Source organism: Leptidea sinapis, chromosome 18, assembly GCF_905404315.1.
Source record: "Leptidea sinapis chromosome 18, ilLepSina1.1, whole genome shotgun sequence".
NCBI lineage: Eukaryota > Metazoa > Arthropoda > Insecta > Lepidoptera > Pieridae > Leptidea > Leptidea sinapis.
This window is the reverse complement of record NC_066282.1, coordinates 13,222,179-13,245,019: the sequence shown is the minus strand read 5'-3', so window position 1 is coordinate 13,245,019 and position 22,841 is coordinate 13,222,179. Positions and strand designations below refer to the sequence as shown.

Genomic DNA, 22,841 nt, shown 5'->3' with positions numbered 1-22,841 from the left:
ACTACTGGGAGGAACTGACCGACCGACACAATGAACTTTGCCCTATATACGTTTCGACGCTGATAATTATAAACATTTATATTATTAAACAGTTTATTATTGCACGGCTTATATCTCGTCGTAGTCGATACAATCATTAATACTGGCAGTAAGCGATAAATATTTTAAGCTAATATTTTGTTCTTTGAAGCAATTAGTTGATTTAGAACTTACTAAAGACTACAAAGATTACAATATTTTTTATGAAAATGAGGGACGAGATGAGCAGGACGTTCAGTTGATGGTAACTGATACGCCTTGCCCATTATAATACAGTGCCACTCAGGATTCTTGAAAAACCCAAATATTCTGGGCGGCACTACAATTGCGCTCGTCACCTTGAAACATAAGATGTTAAGTCTCATTTGCCCAGTAATTTCACTAGCTGCGGCGCCCTTCAGACCGAAACACAATAATGTTTACACATTACTGCTTCACGGCAGAAATAGGCACCGTTATGGTACCCATAATCTAGCCGGCATCCTGTGCAAAAGAGCCTCCCACTGGTATATTTGAGATGTAGCACTTTTTTTCTGGGGTGTATGCATCAAGGGCACAAGATGGACCGATGATCTGGTCAAGATCGCCGGAATAGGTTGGATGAGGGCCGCGCAGGATCGATCGTCATGGCGATCTTTGGAGGAGGCCTTTGTCCGGCAGTGGACGTCTTCCGGCTTATATGATGATAATGATGACTTTTAAAATAAAACAACTCTGCAGAGGCAGCTCCTCTAAATGCGCTATATTGACAATGAACGCCCATGAAACATGTATGAAATAAAACTAAGAAAGGCCACTAAAAAAACTGTGCGCTTTATATTTATACCACACGACTAAAGTAAAAAAAAATCAATTCATAAATTGTTGAATAACGAAATGAAATTACGAAATAAAATCCAGAACACTATTTGCTTAACGCTAGTGTTCGGTCGTAACGATCCCAGTTCCCCAAGCGCGTGTAGAAAATTTTTACTTCAAAAGTTTTGGAGAATTTACAAATACTTGTATACTTAAAAGTGATAAAGCCTTGTAAATCATTCTCAAAAGCTAGTTTTTGGTAACGGTTCAGATAAATAAAATAACTAAGCCGTAACGAATTTGAATAAAGATAAAAAATATTCACAAATATAATATTGGATCCTTTATTTTCATTCGGACAAATTCCGAAAATGTAACATCCAAAGTTTCACGTTCGAGGGTAACGTCGGCGTTTTATTACGATCCTTACTGAGGGAAATTTATAGATCGCGCGTGTTTGGGAGAGATGCTGTGAGCTTGACAGAGGCTGTTAATTATATGCCCCCGGTGTAATGGTTGCCGAACCGAATTCTGGTTGTCATCTTTTCAAATTGAGTTAGGATTGACCGTTGCGGCTTAATGATTCGGACGATTCGAAAGATTTAGTGTAACTCGACTTAGGGCGGATTCGACCAAACTGGAGTAATTTTTACTCGCGAGTAACTATTGTTATTCTAAGATTAAAGCAAATTTTGAATTTTACTTAGCACTAACCTAACAATAATATACTATACGCGAGTAAATATTTACACGGATGATTTTGGCGGTATAAAAGTCAGTTTATCACTGAGCATTATACTTGTCAGAACAGAGATGTCACTTACACCTATCTTGTATTATTTATTATACCTATATTGTACTTGTCAATTAACATCGGTTACAGCATCAATAGATTCGCTTTCCTTTTATTATACGCTTTTTATTAGCTTCACCTGTATGTTTGTATGTTTGTAACCGACTTCTTTGGGCACGATTTTGACCCACTTTAAACGGCTAGATTTCGTTCAAACGTTGTAGATTTATAGAAAACCGATGACATTACACTAATTTGACTAAAAAATGAAAAATAAATAATTTATATCTTGCTGTATCTCCGTATTAATTATCATTAGATGTTCTTATCTTTCTATATTGTAGGGCAATGGTTATAACTATAATGCAACTTCCTAAAACCTTTTAATCTTAAACATTTTATTAATTATGGTCACATTGCAATATAAATAAATAAAATAAAAACAAAATAGCCTTTATTATTACTACTAACTTATTTTTCTTATTAATAAAACTTAAATTAACTTAACTAGTAATTTGTCTCTCGACAAAGGCCTCCTCTAAGGACTTCCACTTTATTCGGTCTCTAACTTCTCTCATCCAGTCTGGTCCTCCTATCCTTTTAAAATCGTTCTCCCACCTTCTAATCTGTCTACCTTTTCTTCGTTTTCCGTCTCTTGGATACCATTCTGTAACGGTTTTTGTCAATTTCTCTTTCTTTTCCCTCACGATGTGTCCAGTCCATTTCCAGTTCTTGACACATCTTGTGTGCAATTTTGAATTTTGTCTGACTCTTAACGTTCTGTAATTGCAATATAGCTAAATGCAAAACATTTGTAATAAATTTTTCATCTTCTCACTGTATCTATCCTGTAACAAAACGCTGCATATTGAATACACATAAAAATTTATAAAAAAACTAAGGGAGCTTTTGCATTTATATACATAAGAAACTCATTAATGTTGCGGTGGGCGTCGCGTCTCTAACAAATACTGAAAGGAAGCGACTAAGTGCTTTCTTTCTTCCAAGAGAATGGTTGGACAAATAGAGGTTTCTTAAATATCCTATAAATAAACGTAATGTAAATATAAAGAGCAAAGCCGAGCCAACAAAGATTAAAACATTTGAACAACGAGAACATTAGTAGGTGAGTCAAAAAGAAGCGGTTTTGATTTGCTAATATTTTGTAGGCTCATATCTGCTTCTGAAGTTTTTCTTGAGCACATCAATCATTTGAGATATAATACGCCCAAGTTTACCTTTTTTATGCATATTATTTTTTTTATGACAGCAAGGCACGAGACGAGCAGGACGTTCAGCTGATGGTAATTGATACGCCCTATCCATTGCAATGAAGGGCCGCTTTCGCGATTGATTCTTTGTGCCGGGATTCTTGAAAAATCCAATAAATCTGAGTGGCACTACAATTGAGCTCGTCACCTTGAGACATACGATGTTCAGACCGAAACACAGTAATGATTATACATTACTGCTTCTAAGTATCTTAATCCTTGTTCCAAAAAACGTTCTAAAACTTGATTTATTTGTAAAACTCATAGAAATTATTTATATCAAGCAATATAGCTTGAAGAATTGGAACCAATGAATGGTAGCCGTTCCCGTCTAGCGCCCTTGAATCCATTTTCTATCAGCAATTGGTTCGATATCAGCGTCTGCCTGTATGGAAAACTTCCTTTATTTGAGGCCCACCGAAATATCCTTACAGATCACGTTTTTCACGCGAAAACTTCAATGATACCGCTTTCTGAGAATATTTATTCAGGTTGTAATTTTTATTCTTTTACGCTTAGCGTTTCTTATTAATATAATTTCATTCTAAAGAAATTATCAGAGTTTTGAATTGTTATTCATTTCATTTAGATAAAACAATGTTATAATAATAATGAAAACTTTTACTATCTAACCAAATAGAATACTGTTTTCATTATACTAGTGTTCACGACTAGAACGTAATGCGGCCATAACTCATAATTTTTTGTTAATAAGGTTTTTATTCATCATACATTAAGTAGCAGAGAAAAATTACTTCTGAATCCATTAATACTAAAACTCGTCATAAGTAAAAATTTAGCCATTTTCACATTGTTTCAAAGAACCTTAACATTAATAGAATTATTTCATTTAACTTAATAAAAAGATACTTCTTTTTTATATGAATTTTCAGTATGCTAAGCTTCTCCTCACTCCTCATGGTTTTTAAGTTTGGCTTCACGTATTAATACATAGACTTTCATAATTAATATAATATTATTATTATTAGTTCCCTCTAGATTTCATCTCTGTTCCTTGGGTTATTATCATGACTAACTGTTAGGCACCTATAAATTATATGACTTCGTTAGTTTTTTTATTTTATTATTTAAGTTAAACTATAATATAGTATCGCTAGTATGTAATAAATACAAAATCCATGTAAAGCTACACAAATTTTCGCAACTCGTGTCAAAGTATTAAAGATAAATAAAAATTTTAATAATATCTAGTTTGACATAAGAAAATACTTGATTCGATTTGGTAAAATCTCAATCTGATTTGGTGAATCACATTATTTCATAGCCAAATTGTTCGTAAGGTTCTCCTGAGATATAACCCTTCCTTACCTGCTTCCAGCAATCTCTGTCACGAGCTAATCTTTTTATCCTTTTGTTCGGTCATTTTACCATATTTTTATTTCATTTCATATATTCCATTCCGTCATTATTACGCAGATGTATGAGATTTATTAAAAATACCCATCTCGTATCTTTTTTTTTGCGCACAGACAAACGGAACGATGGGAGGGAGGTGGTGAATGCTCATACATACCAACGCAGCGTTGGTTATGTGGGACGCACATGAAAACTACTTCCCACTAAATACCACAAGGTTGGCTTTGGGCAAGTGGTTACCGATATAGTCAAAATGATTGAAAAACTGAAGTGGCAGTGGCCAGGGCACATAGTTCGACGGACAGATGGCCGTTGGGGCAGTAAAGTCCTCGAATGGCGACCACGTACCGGAAGACGCAGTGTTAGTAGGCCCCTCACAAGATGAACCGAAGATCTGGTCAAGATCGCCGGAATACGTTGGATGAGGGCAGCGCAGGACTAAATCTTTGGGGGAGGCCGTTGTCCAGCAGTAGAAGTCTTCCGGCTGATGATGAAGTGCCCTGTTAGCCTTCATCGGAGACGACCACTCTTGAGGAGTAGGCGCAAGCTGCACTGCCTTTGGAGTATCCGCTGGGATTATAACTGTATAAGATCTATACTTATGAGTATCGTTCTGAAAACACTGTGCAAGAAATCCCATTCCGCAGCTGTACGTAGTAGAAAGTTCATTGAAAAACGCACTGTAGAGGAATGCCACAAATCCAGATGATGAAGTTGATATCTAAGTTTGTGGCGTATCGTGCAAAGGTGGAATGCGGCTGCAGAAATCAGGTCGAACAGCTCTTTAGGACACTCCCCATAAAGCCAACTGATCGAGGCGTTCACACTTCACAGTGTATTGGCCAATCGAGAAGCTTTGCGTTGCATGTATATGCAAGCTGATATAAGGAGTGCAATATACCAGAGATGATAGCAATACTGCATATGTGGCCGGACCTTCTCTCTTGTAGTAATGTAGTGCACTAAAATGAGGACTGGTTAGAAGCAAAATTTCTTCAAAATCAGTTTCTTATTTGATTTCGATGATTGCGCAATTGACAATTGCTCAAGATTTCTAGACCTAGTATTTAGATATCAAATCAAAATAACTTTATTCATGTAGGTCAAGACTCAAGGTTATGACACTTATAAGTGTTAGAAGTTTTCTTTTCTTTTTATATGTTCCGCCACTTTGGAAAGAGTTGAGCGAGAAGTCGAATGAGAAAGAGTGGCAAGAAACTCATTGCGGCTCTTTTAAATTAACATTTACAGCTTCATCTTTTTACAAATCATTTCAGTTACAATTTATTATGTAAAGTTATGAAACAAAAATACTCAAAGTTCATATACTCAACGCCATACACTAGTTAGTCAAAAAAAGTAAGTAAGTAAAGTAGTAGTGGGCACTTTCTTTATGGGAATTGTTGTCGTGTTGTCGAATAACAAAGTTTTTCTTTTATCGGGTGATCCTGGTCAGAAGGCCTTAGTTATGAAATAATTGTCTTATCATATTGACGTCTGGTATTCAACAACCGCGCGTTTTGCAAGTAATTTCTTACCACGTACAGCCACTTTGTGGAATCAATTACCGGCTGCGGTTTTCCGAACCGATACCACTTAGGGACCTTCAAGAAAAGAGCTTACTCCCGCCTTAAAGGCCGGCAACGCATCTTTTGACACCTGATGTTGCGGATGTCCATTTGTGGTTGCCTCACCTCTCCACATCCCGTGAGCCTCTTCCCCGTTTGCACCCTTTTATATAAAAAAATAATCAATGGTCAATGCAAATAAATCGAACGAATTTAAGATGCATATGTACCTAATATAAGGCGTATTAAAGATAGAAACCTAATAAATATTTCCTTCGATTTTTATATTAAAATGAATGTATATGTTCTATCGTCCTCTTTACTTCTCAATTCGGACATCCATTGGTATAAGAAACCTTTATAATAATTAATTCATCTGAATTCTCAATTTACATAACCGTAGACCTTCTTTGACAAAACTTTGCTCTTAAGGCTTAAACCACACTTATTGATGACTGTGGTTTCAATTAATTTTGAATGTGACCTTTCTGACCAAGCTTGTAGAATTTAATCTGCAATATAAATAGGTTTATAGATTAAATTTGGTTTAACGTCCTTTTTGGTCGTGTTTTAATATAATATTAATACTTAATACAATTACATGTATTAATATATATTAATAATATTGACACACTTTTACACAAATTATCTTGCCCCAAACTAGGCATAGCCTGTACTATGGGAACAAGACAACTATATATTTAATACAATATACTTACTTAAACATACATAAATACATATAAAACATCCATGACTCGAAAGCAAACATCCATATTCATCATATAAATGATTGCAACAACCGGGATTCAAACTCTGGACCTCTAGCTTAGTAGTCAGGGTTACTAACCATTCCGCTATATGGGTCCTCATAAAAACTATAAAAAAACTTAAAAAGCAAAGCATAGTCTAAATACATAATTTGATCCCAATCATTAGAGCCGTTTTCAGGATACACATGAAATAACGTAACATAATATATCGATGGTTTATCCTATTAATATCTTAATAATAATAACTTACATGAGATTTAAATTTTTCAATAAATACAATATAACACAGTAATATTTTCAAAGTTGCTCATACAGCTGGGCGAAATACGTTTAAACAAATAAAATACAAAATTAAGAGCGAATATTTTAACATAAGAATTAATTTTGCATGAATAGATATTCAATAATATTGAGTTGTATCTGCCACAGTAAATTACCTCGTAAATGAACCTTGCTAGTTGCGATTATTCCAATATTATCCTTACGACCGTATCCAATTATTAAACATCCCAACATTTTATTAGCTAACTATGAAACTATTCAAAGTTACAGTAATTTGAGCTGAAATTACTGAAATATTTGGAATGTAACTTAAACAATGATTAATCAGAGCTTTCTTTACTTAAGATATCTGAATAGATGAAATTGATCCAACTGAAGTTTCTGTTAAATGTATTATAATTTAAATTCATAAATTATATCATTGACTACTACTTAATTTCTATAAATTACTATATGTGTTTCTTTATTGACTATATTACACGCCTCATAAGGTAATAGTGCCAGTGGTAATAGTGTCAATAGTGTTCTCGACATGTTAAAAAAGTGTGTCTGTAATTATGTATGCACACAAGTTATACTTCTTTGGCCTAACGAAGCAAAAATCATTAAAATGATTTATTCCTCGTCCAAAGATGGCTTTGACAATTAATTATTAATTAATTAATACGACTGTATGGGCTTGATCCCTTTGTCTGTCCTAATAATGCACGAAGAAACTAAAAAAATAACGAATGACGCAAAAGTCAGAAAATTTTAGGAACCAACTTCAACCTGTTACTTTTGTCTTACAATGATGCGCGCGCATCTTAAAATTTCACTCTCATAATTTTTTCATAACGCACCTAAAGAAGTATAACTTTCAAAAAACAAAAAAACTTTCGTTTTATCAGAACTGTAGGTTAATATGAGTGCACTTATATGAAGTCAAATAATGTGTGAGGTAAATAAAATATATTGCAAATAACAATTATTTTGTTTAACATAGTAAGTAATACTATTAAAAATAATGTTTTATGGACGTCCGCGTGTCTTTTTTTTTTATGAAAATAAGGGCCGAGACTAGCAGGACGTTCAGCTGATGGTAGTTGATACGCACTGCCCATTACAATTTAGTTCCACTCAGGATTCTTGAATAACCAATAGATCAGAGCGGCACTACAATTGCGCTCGTCATCTTGAGACATAAGATGTAAAGTCTCATTTGCACAGTAATTTCACTAGCTGCGGCAATCTTCAGAGCGAAACACAGTAATACTTACACATTACTCCTTCACGGCAGAAATAGGCGCCGTTGTGGTACCCATAATCTAGCTAGCTAGCATCCTAGGGATCCTGTGCAAAAGGAGCCTCCCATTGGTGTGTCTGTGGCAGGGAAATTGGTCGAAAAAGTTATCATACCGTTACATTTTTTTTATTATCTAAAGTATACCTGCGGACTTTCTCAATTAATATGAGCGTTCAATCCACTGTCTTTTGATTATTATTTATAAAGAAAAACTAAGATAAGACTGTGTATTTTTTTTGTACATTTATCTATACAATTTAATATAGTATTTTTTCCTGTTTACTATCACAGGAAATGGGATGTTAAGTGTGATTTATTATTGTTCCACGTATTCATCAGATCATAAATTGAAATGAAATACTTTTTAAAGAATAAAACGCGTGTAATGTTAACCGATTATTTATAGACGAAGCAGTTACAAACTTTCTTATGTAGCTCTAACGGAACGTCGGATATACAATGTTTATTTTACCAATTCATAAATCTTAAGTGCACTACAAGGAAAGACAATTACTCTATAATATTACAAAGCTTTAATAAATGTTTCGTGTATTTGAGTAATTTAAATCTTTATTTTGATTTTTTTTTTATTTGTAAATTTTCAACAGTTCAACTGTACCATCGTGCTTGTAAACTAAGCTTTTGAAATTATGCGATACAGGTTGAGCTAGTACGGGGTTCATTGTATTTTTTTTGTATTTTTCTTTTTGTCAACATGTATTTTTGTATTAGTTATAATAACGCGCAGTTTATTGCTTTAAAAAGTAGTCATTTCATTTAAATTAGGGATACTTGAATTAATCCAAGAATATGATAAGTCTTAGATAATTTATAGTCGTCTAGATAGAGCATCTTGCTGCTAGACAACCGATGAAAACAGGCCAGGTATATTACTTTAGTGTGCGTGACAAGCTATGTCTTACACTCGCGATTTGTATGTCACTTTGTGTTAGTGTGCGTGCATTGTTCAAAATAGAGGTTAACTGTCAACCTCAAATTCTTGAGATATTTAACAGCTGTCACAGTCTATATTCTAGACGTATAAATTATCTAAGTTATGAGTTCATAATTTTTTATTGTGAAAATTGTTATTGTAAAACCTTAATTGCACTTCTTGAAGCTAATAATGTATATTTTTTCTATAAAGTGATACAAAAGGTGTATAAAACAGTGTTCAGTGACTAAAAATGGCGGTGTTGTGGATTCTCTTATATTTTGCGATATGTACGCCATCTGATTCTATCAACGTTAAGGCGTCCATATACGATGACGACTTTGACTCATACACAAGATCCTACGACTATGCTTCCACAGGTAAGAAACTAAGAAAATATTTCCGAATTAAATTTTCTGTTACTATAGCATTCACATAGATGGTTGCAAAACTGAACTGGCGGTAGGCTGGGCAGATAGCTTGACGGACAGATGGTGATTGGGACAGTGAAGTCATCGAATGGCGACCACGTACTGGAAGACGTAAATTTGGTAGGACACAAGATTGACCGGCGATCTAGTCAAGATCGCCAGAATAGGTAAGAAGAGGGCAGCGCAGAACCGATCCTGATCTTTGGGGGAGGCCTTTGTCCAGCACTGGACGTTTTCCGGCTGAAGTGATGATGATGATAGCATTCATTCACAAAGACTAGAGAGCATCTACGACATCTCCTTGCATCCCTTGCACAAACGTTGGTTCATTGTGTGTCTTTTACCGCAATGATTACGGGGAGTTATTTGAACTGATTCCTACCGATGCCGAATTCTACCTTCACACGACACGCCATATCATACCCACCATCAGAATTAGTGGCGTTCCTCCACATGCGGTTTTTAAGAGAAAGTCCCTTAAAAACTCCAACGTATAAACAAGTTGTGGAATGAGCTTCCTTGTGCGGTGTTTACAGGACAAAACGACATGGCATTTATATTTACAAATTAAAATATATTTAGTTTATTCTGGAATCTAGTATTTTGTTTTAAAATTACAAGCAAAATCAATAATCGCTCTTACTTGAGCGTATTTGAAGATCATAAAAGTATGTTCCCGGCTCCTAAGTGCAACAAACTCATTTCGGTGTAGCATTTTGTAGAGTCTAGACCAGACATTAATTATCTGCTCTTAACACCTGCCAATTCAATTTTATTAAAGCATAGAAAAGCTGACTCGAGATATAAAAAAAAACACTTATAAATGAATAAAATTCGAAGTAAAGATTACTTTTTCTCCGTCTTCTGATGTAAAAAAATTTGCGCTTCTTAAAAATTAGTTTCTGTACTTCGATTGCTAAAGGAATTAATAGAACGACCACGCTATAAGAACTGTACCTATTTTTTTCAACTCATCTAAGCTAAGCATCTATATTAATTCAGTATTTAACAAAATTAGATAATTTTTACTTTCTTAATAACCGAAGCTATGAAGAAAAGAAAGGACTTGGATTTAATTTAGCATTGACGTACAATAAATAACTAGACTCATAATCACGCTCGAAAATTGCCTGAAGTAAAACTCTGCCTACGCGTCTATTAGGCAGAATTTTCGTTCAGTTGTGTAACGACCGCGCTTTGAATACAACGCCACGCAATGATTAAGTGTTCATTGAAAAACTGACCAAATAACAGCATATCCAAATCTAAAAAGGATGTAGTCGTATTTTAGGTAAGTGCCCCTTTGATTTAACAAAATTGTGTAACTAACTTTACGTTTTTAGTACGAGCGTATACAATAGACTTTGAAGATTATTGCCACGATATAAGATGTTTATTTGAATGAACACATTTTCATTGGATAACATTAAAACAATGCTATATGTATAACTTTATGTGTACGATATACAACGGACATTTTTTAATTAGCGTTTGGGAGACTAGTTGTTTTTTTTATGAAAATAAGGGACAACACGAGCTGGACGTTCAGCTGATGGTAATTGACACGCCCTGCCCATTACAATCCAGTGCCGCTGAATTATTGAAAAACCCAAAAATTCTGAGCGGCACTACAATTGCGCTCGTCACCTTTAGACATTAGATGTTAAGTTACATTTGCCCAGTAATTTTACTTGCTACGGCGCCCTTCAGACCGAAACACGATAATGTTTACACATTACTGCTTCACGGTAGAAATAGGCGCCGCTGTGGTACCCATAATCTGGCCGGCATCCTGTGCAAAGGAGCCTCCCACTGTATATATATGTCATGAGAGTTAGTATACAATATGTTTTAAAATAATTAGAGCAGCTCCATTTAGATAAACTTGATAATATGATATATCTCAGTATGGTCTTGTTGCAGAAGTTCACAGACTCCCAAAAGAGATTTTATTCTCTTAGCAATAACCGTAAACAAGAGCGCAATCTCGTACGACAAAGTTGCGAGAGTACTCCTGTTTGTAGCGTGTAATTGCAATATTTGCTGTTAGCAACTATTTCATCTGCATACTACACGAAGTTAGGTGCTCTGAAAGTTTGAGAATAAAATACAAGGTGTTGTACTTATGGTAACTCGCAACATATATGGACGAAAGTACACTCATTCCAGTCTAGTATAGCTCAGAACCGAGAGTTTTGCCAGTTACGTTGATAACGAATGCAGGCAATTCATGACGGGTAATGCAATTTTGCGCTACTATGTAGCTATTGCTATCTTGGGGACAATTTGGCCTAATGCTCTTGCACTACGTTCTATTTTTCTAGAAAATATATCGTCACCCAGTTAATTGAAACTTAGATGAGAAAGTTTGAAATATATGCAATAGTTCCCAACGCCCGGGGTTGAGTGCAAACTCATTTCCGATTCAGCTGTGCATAGTTCGTTAAGGCGCTCTTTGAAAGTAAAAAACCTTTGTCGATTCTGTTATTCCTTTGATGTGACGCAAAAATGCCTATCGCATTCGACATAAGAAGCAGAATTTTCATAAAAGCTCTTTTGGTTGGGCGCGGCGCCTTGTGCTCAAAATTCTCTTGTAATACTAAAACAATTGCCGACTGGTGCTGAGAAAATAGGGGCGTAATTAAATTTGCCTGTGATGTTGTTTTCAGAATGATATATTTATGTATAATACTCCAGTGTAATAGGTTTGTTCAGTTTGTTTAGCTTTGCATATGTAAAGCTTCTTGATCAGATTACAATATACAATGATGTAAAGTAATAATAGTTGTTGATAATTATTATTCTGGTCACGTATGTAAGTACAAAGCTTTTAGGGGCATCCATTAATTACGTCACACTATAAGTTGCGGGATGGGGTTGATAATGGGGGGAGGGGTCTCAAAATTCGTGACGTCACATGTGAAAATCTGATATAGCTATGCCGTTTTTAGTTGCCCCAGTGTCGAGGCGTACATGTTTAAGGAAACGATAAGCATATGTTGTCGATCAGTCTCTCATAAGAGGCAACAATAAATTTTGCCATAGTGAAGAGTCGTCAACAAAGAGTTGCTCCGAAGTAGCTCGATGAAAAATCATGGAATTCGTGTGACATAATTTATGAATAGGCCCTTATGGATATAAATATAATAATCCATGTTGTTAACACGCTCATATTAAAATATAATCACTTATTTCGGCTCCTACACTAAATAATTATTTTACTCGATCGATTAGGTAACTTGTACATGACGGCGGAGCCGCAGCGGTGCCGCACCGCATGTTTGAGTATGCGAATCACGATTCACATCACCAGCGTTGCCTCGCATTAATGCCAAGTTAAATAATAAAGCACTAATCAGTAAAATCTGTGTGCTTAAGAAACATGCGACAACTTTTCTCGAAAGTACGTAACGTAGCTAAGCGTGTTGGCTGCATCTCATTCAATACCCACTAAACAAAGTGCTCTGTGCGCTTCGAGAAGGTTTCCCTTCTAAAATATAAAAGTACCTCCTAATTGATCGTTTTTTTTAACATAACAACATTTTAATCATTTTTAGCATCGTGCAGTGTACTATCGACAAAATTTAAACGTGGCCCACCTCAATGTCTTATTTCTACAATCATAATTAACAAGTGAGTCGAAATTCGCTTGAACATACATTTACTAAGTAACTGTTATCATTTTAATAGACATTGACAGTCCACCAAATGTCAATATTTTTCGTGCAAATATAAACTTAATTGTACAAGATCCCACTGCTCGATTCTGCAGGTACGTGTTTTTTTTATAAAACCAATTTTTCAGTGCCGGTGCGGTTCCATAATGTACAAGAAGCCTTACCCATACATGACCAATATTATCTAATGTCTCTTCCCAAATTACTATATCCTACGACATTATGCGTCTGAAGTATAATATGTATTTGCTATTCCGATAATGGAACCCAATATCCCAGGGATTAATTAACTCCGTGTTATCTCTGATCTCCTTGTACGTAACGGTTGGATAGTTCGCAATGTGTTATGTAGGGGTCTTTGTATAATTGTGGATTTCTAATAACATTAATCCATTTAATTAACTCTTGTCTAACACAGTGGGTCAAAGATTTTCAGAAAAGAATCGTTTACGGTAATAGAATCTGTAGATTTAGGGATCTGTGAAATTCGCTCTATTTTGTGTTCTTTAATTAATTGCTACTAATCTACTACTAAATGTATGGAAGTGATTAATATAAAAAAAAATATATGCCCTTTTACTGATTAGTTAACATACTTTCGATATCAGTTTAAAGTTTTTTGATATCTGTAATAGTTACAAAATAATCGTCTGATCATACTTAACGATTACACCTGTATATCAGAAAAAATAGGCCACGTTTTGTGTAATACATATTTCATCAAAATCCCCGATGTACCTTTTAACACCAAATTCACGCCATAAGGGGTAAAAAACGAGGGAAGTTTGAGAATCTCTGAAATGCGTTTACATCCATTTCTAAGAAGTAGTTATATGAAATTTTTATCTGCTCAGGGTTGAAACTTCCAATATAGGGTTCTTAATGCACATTTACCTGATGTCGCTTAGGAAATCTTTGAGCATATTTCAATATATTATATTAATAATGGATTGTGTGCTGACGCATGTGTGCATGGAATCCGTCATGCTCTCTCAATGCAGCAGCCTCCACATGGTAAAAGTTGCATTGCTGCCAGGGATGACAGCCCCTTCCAGAAACACTGGATACCGTTAGCGTTAGACTTATATATATTTTGTTAGCAATACTAACATAGTACTTAAGTACCTAATGCTAAAGCATAGATGTAGATAGCCCGAATGTGGGTAACGAGTTATGATTTAAGAATGTGTGGTGTAATATGGAAAATACAAACTAATTAATCGAAATCGGTTAAAGTAACAATAGATTCGCTTTTCTTTTCTATCTTTTGTATCTAAGAAGTTTTTCTCTCTCGCACGCCTTGTTAGATACGCTAGTCTATGTTCATTAGAATAACTGTTAAATTTTATAATTTTTACCTGTTCTAGGTAATAAATCATTGTATTCGTTGGATGTGATTATTAATTACAAGACCATCATCATGTTCTCGAAGCATTCTTACACAAACAATCAATTCAAGCTCTAAAGGTTGTTACATCCAATATACGATAATTTATATTTATACAGTATTTTCTTTATTACTTTTTATGAAATATTCGATATTATTTAAACAAGATTCATATATTGGATGCACAAACTAATTTGTTATGTATATTACAGCTATTGTAACATACATGATTGAAATTGGCCGTTGAGTTTCTTGTATGTTCTTCTCACGAGCTCTATTTTTTCCGAACATATAGTAGATTCAGTAATAAAAATATTTGCAATGACGATTGAATAGCGACTTGAATTATTATATGCATATTTGGAATTTGGAAAACTGGTCTAGCCCAGTGTTTACGACCCTGACAACTAGAGGTCCCGGGTTCGAATCCCCGATTATTCCCGGAAGCGGCGAACATATATATGATGAATAAATATATGTTTGTTTACGAGTCCTGTATGTTAATTTGTATTTATATACGTTTAAGTAAGTACATTGTATTAAATATATCGTTGTTTTAGATAATTTATGTAAAAGTGTGTCAATATTATTAAGAATAAGAAAAAAATAAATTTATTCCATGCCACACACATAAAAATACAATCTAAATGCTTAATATACACTGGCCTTCAAAAGTAAGTATCACACTTTTAAAATTGGGATAACGTTTTAAGTTCACAAGATATACTTTCGAAATAAAAAGGTCTCCAAAGAGAATTTAATTTTGTACATAAAAACTTTATAGTCGGTAACCTTCTTTTAAGAATTGGCTGAAAAAAAACTTCAAAAACAAAACCATTCCTTTTCCAAAGTGGACGTTTCCGAATTACAATTTTACCATTCACATTTTTCTTTCTGTTTTAAATTTTTTTCAAGATCGATGGGTCTTGTTTTAAAAATTTATGCTAAAAAGCACATAACATTTATTTATCATGCCTCTCTCAGTTGAAGAATGTGCTAGGATCATGGCTTTTCTGGAACTAGGCATCAGTATGCGTCGCACTGCAAGAATGGTGGGTGTGACGGTACGAATGGTCCAGAAGGTAAAGCGAAGGTACGAAGAGACTGGACACCATATGAGGAGACCTTGTTATGGCAGACCCAGGTGTACCAGTGCCCGAGAAGATCGTTATATTATTTCCACTGTGTTAAGAAATCGCCACCAAAATGCAGTTGAAGTCCAGCAACAGCTACTTCAGACCCGTAGGGACTACATTAGTGACAGTACAGTGAGAAGAAGACTTACTGAAGCAAATTTGAAACCCCGAAGACCAGCGAGTGGCCCAAAACTCGAGAGACAGCATCGAGTAGCGAGACTGCGATACGCCCGTGAACACATGCAGTGGGATAAAGAAGAATGGTCAAGAATTTTGTTTGCAGATGAGTCTCGATTCTCCCTTTACACTTTTGATGGAAGGCGAAGTGTTTACAGGCGACCTGGTGAGCGATACCTTCAAGCCTGCATCTAAGAAAGAGTCCAATACGGTGGAGGCAGTGTACATGTATGGGCTGGCATATCTTCAGAAGGTCGCACAGAGCTAGTAGCCATAGAAAATGGCACCCTCACTGGGCAAAGATATGCTCAAGAGATTCTCAATGAGTATTCAGGGCCGTATTTAGCAAATATGGGTGATGGATCGATGCTGATGCATGATAATGCCTGGCCACACACGGCTCATATCCTACAAGAGTATATTCAGGAGGTCGGTATCAGCATGATGGCTTGGCCATCAAGAAGTCCTGATCTCAACCCGATTGAACACGCCTGGGATGAGCTTGGGAGGCTAGTCAGAAATCGCAGACCACCACCTACTACCCTCAGGGCACTAAAGCAGGCCCTGGTAGAAGAATGGGAGAATATTCCCCAACATCGGCTCCGAAACCTAGTGTTCAGTATGCCAAACCGGCTCGAAGCTGTAATCAGAGCTCAAGGAGGCAATACCATTAATTAAAAATTAAATAACATGTAATACATTTTAGTTGAATTTTTTTACACTAAACTAAAATTCTCTATTTTCATTGTTTTATCTTTTTTAACTTAAAAATGTTACTAATGTATAATTTTAGTTTCTAAGAATTAAAGCCTATAAAATTTGCAACGAAATCTTCTAATCGTAAATCTCTACCTTCTATAGTTAAGAAAAAAAAATTAATTTGAAAAGTGTGATACTTACTTTTGCAGGCCAGTGTATATTACTAATCCTAACTTTAATAAATATGCTGTGTGGCAAAGGAAAAGGCCGATGCTCAGCTTGTGCTGTAAACCAAGTCTGGCGATGAATTTCAGCATCTACCTGGTTTACTGTCTATTGTTATAACTATTATTATTAAGAATTATTTTATATATGCGTTAATACGACTATTAATAAGTTCAATACTGAATTTGAGAGTGCTTTATATTTTTATTGCATTAGTCTCACTTCCCGATACCGGTAATAAACCAGAACAGATTGTGAAGCTCGTGTGATATGTAGCGAGTTATATGATACCGCAATCTCCGAGGGTGCTCCTAAATTTATTATACGGATTACAGAAGTGGTGCGGGTTCAAAGCTGATATGATTCGTGGGTGCGTTTTGCTTACAAATTGCTCTCAGTCGCGTGTGAATCACCGCAGATAAAACTCAAGTTCCGCAATAATTTCCTGCGTTTATTGTGTTCTCTGTATGATTTCTACTCGCAACATTGACAACAAACGTTTCGTTTGGTTTATGGCTTTAATAAGTAATAAAATAAATGATTTACTCTACGGTTTATTTACGACGCAGTTCGTGGTATTTATTATTTTTATAGTTTTTTTTTATTTTATGGTTCACCAACAGACTTATATCATATGTATACTAATATAGGTCTTTTTCTAGCAGTAGATGTCTTCCGGCTGAAATGTTGATAATGATACTAATTAATGGAGAGCCGTTTTATCGTTTGGTTAAACTGCAAAAACTACTGAACCACTTACATATGTATACAATCACAAATACTTATACAATAAGATATAGCATGTTTTGGAGACGGTTCTACTATATGAAAATTACTTATCGGGAACATATATTTTTTGACTTAGATATACCTATGTATTTGCAATACAAATAATTCAGTCAATGACATTTCATTATAATAGGCAATTAATAGAATGAGCGGGCGCGGGGTACTTAATTTATATGGCATAGTACATATATACAATAATTGAGAATGCAAAAATGTTGAATTACCATGTTAGAATATAGATCAAGTTATAAGCAACCACAACTATACTAGTTATTCAATCAATCAAATTGGAAAGTATAGATTTGTAAACAAAATAGAGAATTAATTGCCGAAATTGGATGTTATGATGCCTTCTATGTTAATGTGAGTTTTGTTATATTTAAAAATATTACACAAAACAAAACTTAAAAAATCTATTAAAATATTAAATTTTAACTAATTTATAAAAAATATTTTTATAGTTTGTTTTAAATTCCATATGTTATGGCTATGGAATGGCAATCGTAAATATTTATATAGTGCACGACATTGTAACATAGTATCACATTACCTATATATTATAATTACAATTTATTATGCAGTTAAGTTAATATTTGATGTTCCTAGCTCACGAGTTGAAGCAGACATATTGAATAACTATTAGTTAAGTTTTTTCAAACAAAACAAATCTAATTACTATATTTACGATACTATGATCACATTAAATTAAATCTATCTTTACGGGGAAGTGTACCAAGAGTACCGGCAGCATTTCCGCGTTGGATACCTCATGATAATCCAAATGATTTGAGTTTTCGTTAGTTTAGTGTTAATTCCGCCAATATCCACGAGACTCTAGTGCCAGATTTTGGTGAGACAACACGTCCTGAGGATGCCTCGTGTAGAGGCGAAACACGTGTCGAATTGATTAAAGACAAATATTGGAATCGGAATTGACACTAAAGAAAACTCAAATCATTTGGATAATTATGGATTTCCGCAAAGTTTACTTCAAGGACTTCAATAAATTTACCTCACGATACATATTCCGTGCCAAGTGTCTGGACACCAAACGGCACAAAGATGTAAGACTCACTGAGACCAACATATTTGCGACGCTTGCTATCTTCGGCAGTCGAAGCAGCAGTCCAAGCACCAACTGACGTAACTTGGACATGAGAAGGAGCCAGAGTGTCGACGCAAGTCGCCTCCCACACCAGCGCCCTTCTTCGTATCCAAGCCACCAGCGTCATTCCATCGGGACGTTTGCCTTGATTGTATTAACATAATATAACATGTATTTCGTATGAAGTTTATTTAGAAAATTTAAAATTTTCTTTTGTTTACAGCAAGCCGGACCTGCACGGCCGCGGAGTTCCGATGCAAAACAGGCAGTTGCATACCCATGTCATGGCGGTGTGACAACGAGAAGGATTGTTCTGATGGATCTGATGAAGAACCAGGAACATGCAGTAAGTTATCGATGAATTTTTGATCGATTGAAATTACTCACAACTTGTTTTATTTGTTTGTTTGTGATGATGAATTCGAAAACTACTTAACCGATTTTTAGATTGATTTTTCTCATAGTCAGTTGTATTATTCTTGCGAGTAACACGTCGTTTTCGTCCTTAAATATTGCAGATGTAACAGTTAATTGAAAGAAGACATTATTATAATTTAAAAAACAATTTAAACTGAATTTGTAGATTTTTAAATTATTGCCTGATTAAACCGGGAATCGAATGATATGATTGACAATTGCCCAATTCTAGTATATGTAGCATTAGTATGAGCGGTATGAAAATATTAATTCAGTATACTGGACATTGTATTTATCTTCTTAAGTAAATAACAATAATGAAAACTTAAAAATCCTAGACAAGACTATTTCTTTCTATTATAAAAGCTTTAAAAAACGCATTAAAAGTGTTCCATTCGTTTGGGGGTTACAAATACACAAGTTTTGATTTAAAATAACCTTCTTTTGTAACGTTGTTTAAAATTCCTATATTCGAAGATTATTTAACATTTTTCATTAGACGGTTCATAGCAAGTTGGAACATTATTACTTCATTCAAAATATCATCTATCATTACTAAGTAAACTCTTTTCCATGTCCCATGGTCCCTTGTCCGTATACATATTAAAAACAATGTGGCACTACAATGGCGACATTAAAATGTGTACAAAATTTACGCGAATATAAATTTAGATTAACTCTTAAAAAAAATCTATTGACATCAGTATATTATAATGTAAGTGAATTCTTGAATTTAAATTTCTTATTTATATAAATAATTGTAATCTCTGACATTTGCATGCTTTGTATGGAGCTGAATAGCATTATGTAAACATTTGTACTATACCATCTTGTAATGAAACCTGTCCAATGCAAATAAAGTTTATATTATCTTGTCTTAAAAAAAATGAACACGCGGTTAAGCTGTATAACATTAATCGTAAAAAAATAAATTCAAAAATAAATAATTCATCTTAATAAACCAATTTTCTATAACATCATTTCGGATCATCCTGTAAGTAATCTTGTAGCCGCGAGCTATCGTAGGTACTGACACTTACACTTCCACGCTGCACCGTAGCCGTCTCGTAGGTGAATAGCGCCCACCTAAGCGTGATTAAAAGTTTGCTTTCTAACGGACTTACTAATAAACTTGGTACAAAGTTATACCTTAGAATAAACCTAGAATATGCAAAATGTAATGTTATGGTTGAAAACACTCTCAATGCAATGATAGTTCTGAAGTTTTTCGAATGTGAAGCAGCCTTGCAAATAAACGCGGGAAACGATATACGTCCGAAGAAACCAAACATAAGCAACATGTCAATTTGTAAACATTTTGCATATTCTTGGTTTATTCTCAGGTATAACTTTATACTAAGTTTATTTGTGAAGCCGTAAATGTATAATTTCTTTGTTTGAAAATTTCAATTAATTACTTTAATTTTTAGAAAAATAAATTATGATTAAGCTTATTCGTTTAATACCGCTAATGTAGCGCCGCTTTGTATAAAGTTTACATACACAAATAAAATTTTGAAACAAAATTTTATAAACGATACGGGACTCGAACCCACTACCTCCGCGTGCCGTGCGAGTGCTCTCCCAACTGAGCTAACCGTTCGAGTCACGTATCGTCATAAAATCTTTATCAACTGTAAAGTAGATGAAGCCATAACCTGTGAGTTGAACAAATCATACAAGATTTAGTGGGAGAGCACTCGCACGGAACGCGAGAAATCGTGGGTTCGAATCCCGCATCGTTCATAAAATTTTGTTTTCAAATTTTATTTGTGTATGTAAACATATACAAAGCGGCGCTTCCATCCCAGAAGTGACGGTTATCACTTTAAAAACATAACAATTTATTTTTGAAACCATAATATATAAAATCTTGCCCAACTCGTAACGATACCATCGTATGGGCCGAGAACGATAAACTTTCACAATTTATCCTGGCGTCTTTCCGTACAGTTCGAATCCTCATACATTTTCCTACATTCATAAATATTTACTGTTCGAACATTTGTCTTCGGGAACAACAATTTGTTTTGTCATCAGTAAGAAATAAGTGAGGTCTTTATATACGCCAGAACGGAATCGGTTTTTCTTACATGATAATCAAACTTATGGGTGCGATAAATTGGAAAAAGTTTGGCTTGCACGGAATTATAGTATTTTTTGTGTTACTACTGTTTTATTTTAAGGTTTACTACTGTCCGAGGTCTTTTTAACAGTCAGTGCATCGTACGAAGTTTTGAGTTGAAATTCATTCATAACATAAAATAAACACAAACATATAAATGTTCATTCACCGATGGCTATTGTAATAATGTACAGAATAATCGAACTATTTTAAAGCCCTAGAAACGCAGCACCGAAATTTGATCCGTAGAAATTCACGCGACTTTTTGCGCGGTCTATGAAAACAACATTGGCTGTGCAAACTCTTTGTTGGTACAATCGCGTACAATAGCGACTGAGCATCATTTAGATCTAAATGAAACAATGGAAAACTCGGTTGACATGTGACAACAGCAGATATTGAAACTGTGGTCCATTCTATGACTAAAATATTAAATTATTAAAACGTTCGTGAGATGTTATAAACTTATTTGCTTAAAATGGCTTTACTCCCGGTATCTTCTTCTTCTTCTTTGTGACACTCTTGGCAGAGAGGTCGTGGTCATCATGAAGTGACATATTTTGGGGCAGATGTGATTCGCCCCACGAGCATTTGCCACCTTTCCCTGCTGGCCGACAGCCTGGTACACTCGTTCAATGGACAGCCGACTCAATTTGGTCGGTCCATCGCAGGCATCGCATCCATGGCAAGACGCTCAATGGAATGAGACTCTGTACTAACACCGAAAGGCGATGTTTTATGTCAAGTTCTTGGAGAATGGAGACGTTGGTGCAAAACTCGATCCATGAAACTTCCAGCATTCTCCTCCAGCACCACATCTCCATAGCTCAATTTTCTTTTTCTCGACTTTTCGCAAAGCCCACGTCTCTGCAGCATACAAAAATATGGGAAAAACAAGTGTGGGAAGTGGGAAGAGCCGGATTTTCGTAGTTTTTGTTATGTTTCTGTTCTCCCATATTTTCTTCAATTTGTCCATCGCAGTTCAGTCACGGTGTGTCTGAAGGGAAAATGAGTTTAATACGGGACATCACCGCGACACTCACCCTGATGATGGACCTCCGAATGGTCCAAAAACTAGTAGGTACCCACACCGATAACTCGCGATAAAAAATAACTAAAATGTTATTTTATAACAGGTATACCTCCATACAATCACTTTGACTACGTATAAAATTAAAACTTTTACATTTTCCCAAACACAAATCATCAGCGATTTGTGGCCAAAGTTTCTAAAAGTATAGCGAATTATGTCTTATGCGCGGCCTCGACTCGACTCGAAATTTTCCGGATTAATATAATCTTTTGCATTTTGCCTGCTTCAAGAGTTATGAATTGTGAATTTGAAATTTATTGTAATGTACCAGCCGTGTAAACGTTTTAATGAGAAAATACCATCACGGTTGACTTACTCGGTTGTTATTTGAAATTGTGGAGGTATTTTAACCGCGTAGGTACAAATTAATGTTTCTCACGTCCGTGTTAATTTATTTACTGTTTAGACACTGTATAATGAAGCGAACACTGAAGCGAAAGATAATCCAATAATTGTGACGAGA

General features: G+C 35.0%; 1 protein-coding gene across 8 annotated transcripts in view; it reads left to right on the top strand.

The window, feature by feature from the left end:
* LOC126969534 (low-density lipoprotein receptor) overlaps positions 1–22,841 on the top strand; it is a 352,782-nt gene that overhangs the window by 281,137 nt on the left and 48,804 nt on the right. For 6 of the 8 annotated variants that reach the window (XM_050815018.1, XM_050815016.1, XM_050815014.1 and 3 more), the window contains exon 3: positions 18,967–19,089. In XM_050815018.1, coding sequence (XP_050670975.1) covers positions 18,967–19,089 — 123 coding nt within the window. Of the gene's footprint in view, positions 1–9,330; positions 9,498–18,966; positions 19,090–22,841 lie in introns of those variants that run through there. The other 2 variants (XM_050815019.1, XM_050815020.1) reach the window with 1 other exon arrangement.